This window comes from Athene cunicularia, assembly GCF_003259725.1.
Source record: "Athene cunicularia isolate RWA chromosome 5 unlocalized genomic scaffold, athCun1 chr5_part2, whole genome shotgun sequence".
NCBI classification, from domain to species: domain Eukaryota; kingdom Metazoa; phylum Chordata; class Aves; order Strigiformes; family Strigidae; genus Athene; species Athene cunicularia.
The window spans coordinates 141,907-147,269 of record NW_020799102.1 but is presented as its reverse complement, the minus strand read 5'-3'; the positions used below and the strand labels follow the sequence as shown (position 1 = coordinate 147,269).

At 63.6% G+C, this 5,363-nt stretch overlaps 3 protein-coding genes across 5 annotated transcripts in view; 2 read left to right on the top strand and 1 right to left on the bottom strand.

Moving 5' to 3' along the window:
• Window positions 1-3,092, top strand: part of LOC113481038 (cytochrome b ascorbate-dependent protein 3) — a 3,705-nt gene extending 613 nt beyond the window's left edge. Inside the window, exons 1-6 of one of the 3 annotated variants that reach the window (XM_026850297.1) lie at window positions 7-133; window positions 1,166-1,371; window positions 1,437-1,645; window positions 1,727-1,881; window positions 2,149-2,305; window positions 2,449-3,092. In XM_026850297.1, the coding sequence (XP_026706098.1) occupies window positions 1,188-1,371; window positions 1,437-1,645; window positions 1,727-1,881; window positions 2,149-2,305; window positions 2,449-2,472 (729 nt within the window). In that variant the 5' untranslated portion in view covers window positions 7-133; window positions 1,166-1,187 and the 3' untranslated portion in view covers window positions 2,473-3,092. Of the gene's footprint in view, window positions 1-6; window positions 134-1,165; window positions 1,372-1,436; window positions 1,646-1,726; window positions 1,882-2,148; window positions 2,306-2,448 lie in introns of those variants that run through there. The other 2 variants (XR_003398587.1, XM_026850296.1) reach the window with 2 other exon arrangements.
• Window positions 3,093-3,726: 634 nt separating this feature from the next.
• TKFC (triokinase and FMN cyclase) lies at window positions 3,727-4,772 on the bottom strand. Its single transcript, XM_026850313.1, has 5 exons — window positions 4,662-4,772; window positions 4,449-4,552; window positions 4,329-4,362; window positions 4,114-4,203; window positions 3,727-3,982 (listed from the first exon to the last, which is right to left on the bottom strand). Exons 1-5 carry the CDS (start codon window positions 4,680-4,682, stop codon window positions 3,830-3,832), a joined length of 402 nt encoding a protein of 133 aa, XP_026706114.1. The 5' UTR covers window positions 4,683-4,772; the 3' UTR covers window positions 3,727-3,829.
• A 547-nt stretch (window positions 4,773-5,319) lies between these two features.
• Window positions 5,320-5,363, top strand: part of DDB1 (damage specific DNA binding protein 1) — a 16,626-nt gene continuing 16,582 nt past the window's right edge. Inside the window, exon 1 of the mRNA XM_026850134.1 lies at window positions 5,320-5,328. Within this exon, the coding sequence (XP_026705935.1) occupies window positions 5,320-5,328 (9 nt within the window). The remainder of the gene's footprint in view (window positions 5,329-5,363) is intronic.

Below are 5,363 nucleotides of genomic sequence, written 5' to 3'. Positions count from 1 at the left end.
GGCGGGGACCTGTGTTCCGGGATTGGGGGAGCCTCGGGGCCGGGCCCCGTGTCCCCAGACTCGGGGAACCGTAGGGCTGGGCCCCATGTTCCCGGTATTGGGGGACCTGTGGTGCCAGCCTCTGTGTCACCAGGTCTGGAGGAGCTGTGGGGAAACTGTGGGGCCAGGCCCCACATCCCCAGGCACAGGGGAGCTGTGGGGCTGCTCAGCGCCATGACGAGCAGCACAAAGCCTTGAGCAAGCGGGTGGCTGAGCTCGTGATCCCCACGCTGCTCCAGGGCCGTGTTCCACCCACCTCCTGCCTCACAGTCCCATGGGGCAGCTGATCTGGGCAGGGACAGGGCCATCCCCCACCCCACCAAGAGATATAAATATCTATTTTTGGAGGCAGATGCAAATCGCCAGGCAAATGAGCGCAGCCAGTCACCTGCTCAAGCCCCTTGGGCTGAGGGCAGCACCCCGAGGGCAGGCCCTTGCTGGTCCCACCGCCCAGCCTAGGCAGGGGTGGGGTGGGGGTGTTGTTGCCAGCAGGTTCCCCCTGACCCCCATGGAGCAGGTGGGGTAAGGCAGGAGGGAGCAGGGATGCAGCAGCTGTTAAGGTCCAGGTCAGGGGGACATAGGAGTGCTGCCTCACACACAGCTGGGGTGAGCCCTGTGCTGTGCGTGCAGCTGAGGGACGATTTGAGGAGTGCGGGTGCCAGTGGGGAGGTGAAAGGGGGACTGGGGTGCAGGTTTGAGGGTGCTGGGGGGATGAAGAGAGTGCATGTGTGAGAGGGAGGGAGGGGGTCAGTCAGATCAGTGGATTCTTGGGGGCAAGGAAGGGGAGGCTGGGAGGGGGTGCAGGGTTACAGAAGACACATACCCCCTCCCCGTGAGGCCCTTGATGATGTCCCCTGGGCATAGTGTGCCAGGGCGACGCAGTGGGGTGCTGCCCAGTGACCTGGCTCTGCAGGGGCCAGTTTCACCCTGCCCAGCTCCAGCTGGCCAGCTCTAGCCCTAGCCTCCTTCCCCAGCCAGGCAGCAGCTGGACCAGGGCCAGCCCTCCTCAGGGTGCCTGGTTCCCCTTTCCATCTGACTCCTCCCTGGGGGTGTGCACACAGGCGAGAGTGCCGGTGCGGGTGGAGATCCCCAGCAGAGGCTGAGCAGGCATCTCATTCTTCCCCAGGTGCCGCCATCCCATCGTGGAGATGCTGGATCTCCCTTTCCTGCCTTTCTGTGTCCTCCTGGGTGGCCTGGGCTTCGTGTGCGTGGCCTTCGTAAGCGCTTGGTGCCAACACTGGCGTGGCGGCTTCGCTTGGGATGGCAGCGCCCAGATGTTCAACTGGCACCCGGTGCTGATGGTGACGGGCATGGTGGTGCTGTACGGCACAGGTGAGCAGGGATTGTGGTGCGGCGCGGCCCCAGCACGCTTCCTGCCTGACCCTCTCACCCAACAGCGGCCCTGGTGTACCGCCTGCCCCCTGCCTGGAGTGGCCCCAAGCTCCCCTGGAAGGTGCTACATGGCACCCTGGCCTTGGTAGCCTTTGGCTTAGCCGTGCTGGGGTTAGTGGCCGTCTTTCGCTTCCACAACCACAACGGGACGCCCAACATGTACTCGCTGCACAGCTGGTTGGGGCTGGCCACCGTCTTGCTCTTCTCCTGTCAGGTGGGTGCTTCTCCACTTCTCCAGCCCCCTCCCCACCCCAGCCCCTCCCATACCCCTTGGCCTCACCTCCTCTTCCCACAGTGGCTGGCTGGTTTCAGCGCCTTCCTGCTGCCCTGGGCTCCCACCTGGCTCCGGGCCCTCTACAAGCCCATCCACATCTTCTTTGGTTCCACCATCCTCATGCTGTCAGTGGCTTCGTGTGTGTCGGGCATCAACGAGAAACTCTTCTTCAGCCTGTGAGCATCGTGGCGGGTGTGGGGAGAGCCGTTGCAGGGAGGGAGGCTCAGGGGTGGGGTGGGGGGTTTGGGTAGTTATCTCTCAGTGCCAGAAGTGGCACAGACTGAAACCGAGCACGGAGAGGCAAAGGGAAGTGAACGATCCCTCCCCCCCAGGTGCGTGGTTAACCTGCAAAGCTCCTTGCTGCAGGGTGGGGACAGGGCTGTGTGGCCTTGAGGGAAGGCTGGCTACATCCAGGAAAGCTCTTGGCCCCTTTTTCTCCCAAGGAAGAACGGCACGATGGAGTACAAGCGCCTGCCCACCGAGGCTGTCTTTGCCAACACATTGGGGCTCCTGATCCTCCTCTTTGGGGTGCTAGTGCTGGGTGCCCTGGCCAGGCCGAGCTGGAAGCGCCCCGACGCTGACTCCCCAGACTCTTGCCAGGTACTAGCTCTGCTGTGGAGCCACGCTGGGTCACGGGGTGGCTTTGGGGAACTGAGTGAGGGGTCTTGCCCCCCACCACAGCCTCAGTTGGCCCGTCCCTGGGGTGGGTGCAGGCATTGGGCTCACCTGTGCTCTCCCTGCAGCCCCTGCTCGCCGCCGAGCGCTGACACCGCTGCAGCAGCCGAGGTCTCTTCCTGCCCTCCTGGGGCTGCCAGCCCCTCGTTCTCCAACCCCGTTGCTTCCCTGCCTGCTCTGCCGGCCCTGCTCTCAGCCAGGGACTCCCGCTGCCTGCGCCTGATGCTCACCTGCCCGCAGGAGGAACAGGCTCAGCTCCCTTCCAGCAGCGGTGAGGACATCTCTTTGCTCTTCTTTGTGGCCTGGCCTTGGCCTCCTGCCTGCTGGAGGATGAAGGGAGCCGCAGCGTGATGCTCCTGCCTGTGTCCTCATGCCTCCACTTGCCAGCTCCAGCGGGGTCCAGCTGGCCTCTTGCGCCTGGACTTTAGTCCTTGCCAAATTGTTGCCCTCCCTGGGCCCTGCAGTTGCCAGAGCCTCGTCAGGTCACAACCTGCCATAGGAACACCTGTGTACCCAGCGCCACTGCCCCCCACCCTGGGACCATCTCCTGTCTGGCATGGGGACCCAGTTTGGGGTGACGGGGCTGGAAGGGGGACCCTTGCACCGTGCCTTGCATTTCGTCGGGTTGCCTGTGCCTCTCCCTCCACCCCGCAGGGGCTGGGACCAGCTGAGCAGCATCCCGGGGCCCTCATGGACATGTAATAAACCACTGGCTTCTGCAGTGCTCCTGCACCCACATCCTTGGGGACAAGGGAGGGGCGCCAGGAGCCAGAGGGGAGAGAGCCAACACACGCTGCCTGAGGGCTGTCCCCTTCCCTTCTCAGGGCCTGCCTTTGCCTCTACAGACCCTCCCCTCTGCCACCAGCTCCCTTGGCAGCCTGGGCTCACACCGGCTGCTCCCCCCTGCTTGGGGCCACCCTGTGCTGCAGGGCAGGCTCTGCCCCGGACCCTGGTCCTTTTTCACCATCCTCTAGTCATTTTCCCTTGTCCCCTGGTCGTTTCCTTTTTTGCCATCCCCTGGTCCTTTTTCCTTGTCCCCTGGTCTTTTTTTGCCGTCCCCTGGTCCTTTTAGCTTGTTCCTTGGTTCTTTTTTGCCGTCCCCTGGTTCTTTTTCCTCCAAACCCCGTGCCTGGGGCCATGTGAGCCCTGTGGTTTCCCCTCTCAACACCCAGTGGGGACAGCTCATGGCCAGACCAGCAGCTTCCTTCCTCCCCAGCACTCACACTCATGCTGGGGCATAGGACCTGCTGGTTCCCACCTTTCCCGTAGGGACACATCCTGTAGGAACAGGGTGCAACCCCCAACAAGCCCCACCCCTCTCCTGGCAATGGATTATCTGCACCAGCTCAGCGGGACCACAAACGTTTATTGGGGGTACATGAGACGTGCTGCCACGTCCCTCGTCACCACTGGAGCCACAGAGGGGGGTGCCCAAGGGCCAGTTGCCCCTCAGCTCTGTAGCCCATCCAGCACAGCTCGCAGCACGGCCGCCACGGCCACAGCCCCCGGGTCGGGCTGCAGCAGCCGGGCTGAGCTGATGTAACTGGCTCTGCCCGCCCCAGCCTCCATGGTCCTTGTGGCCTCTGCTGCAGCCTCCGCGCTCTGCCAGGAAGAAATGGGGCACACTCAGGATGCAGCTGGGCTACCCAGCACCCCGATTCCCACCCTGTTTTCCCTGCCAGCATGGCTTTGTTTTGCCCGATCTGGGCTTTGCTGTGCTGACCCCCCCGTACCTCCACGGCAGTGGCCAGCACTGGTAGAAGGGTTGCGCCGGGGCTGCGCAGGCTGTGCAGAGCCTGTGCCGCTGCGCACAGTGAGTCCAGCTGGGAGGGACAGGGTGAAAAAAAAATAAAAGGGGGCTTAGAGCCAGCCAGGCTAGTAGCCTCTCCGTGGCTAGTAGGCAGCGAGGTGGCTCTGGCCCTTGTTCCCTCAGGATTCCAGCACTCACCATTGTCCTGTCTCCCGGCGCAGCTCCTCCGTACCTGCGCAGGATGCAGGGGGGTTGGCAAAGTTTTAGAGAGGGATTGAGGGGGTCCCATGGAGGGCCCGGGGGTCCTGCAGCACTCACCGCTTCATGGCTTCGATGCCGGCATCCATGGCATCGGCCCATGTCGGGAGATCGTCATGGTCGAGCAGGGGTCGGGCAGCTGCTGTCAGGAACAGCCCGTAGAGCTGCCAGGACACCGGCCCTGTCATTAGCCACACTGGGGACACAGCTGGAGTCCCCACAGGGTGACAAAGCACCCCCCTCCACCCCCTTCTCCTCTCACCCTGCACTCACCACACCTGAGGAGCCACCCATCTGCTCCAGCAGCAGGTCAGCCAGGGCAGAGAGGAGTTGGGATGGGGCTGCCGGGGGGGGCCCTGCACGCACCCACTCCTGGATGGCTGCAGGGACAGAGGTGAGAACAGGCTGGGATGTTTGCCCTGGCCCCACGGGGATGACCCATTGGGCCCTGGGGACCCCTGTTGTCACCTGGGGATCCCTGTCCCTCTTGGGTACAAGCAGAGGGACACACACACACACACACACCCCCCTAATGCCTGCCATGGGATGCAGAGACATTTTAGAGCTGTGGCACCCAGGGTGTGAGGACCCCATCCCCCAGGAAGGGATGGCTGGAGGGGACCCTGTACCCTAGGAAGGCACAGCTTGGGGGAGACCCTGTTCCCCAGGAAGCGATGGCCTGGGGGGGAAAGGACAGCTGGGGGGACCCTTTTCCCCAGGAAGGGACAATTCAGGGGAGGATCCTGTCCCCCAGGAAGGTTCAGCTTTTGAGGGACCCTGTCCTCCAGGAAGGGATGATTCAGGGGGGATCCTGTCCCCTAGGAAGGGATAGCTGGGGGACAGATCCTGCTCCCCAGCTGGAGCAAACAGGTCAGGGTTCCCCATTCCCCAGGAACGGATGCTTCAGGGAAGACCCCACTCCTGGGAGGCAATGGCTGGGGTACCCTCTCCCCCCTCACATCTGATAGCCCCCCC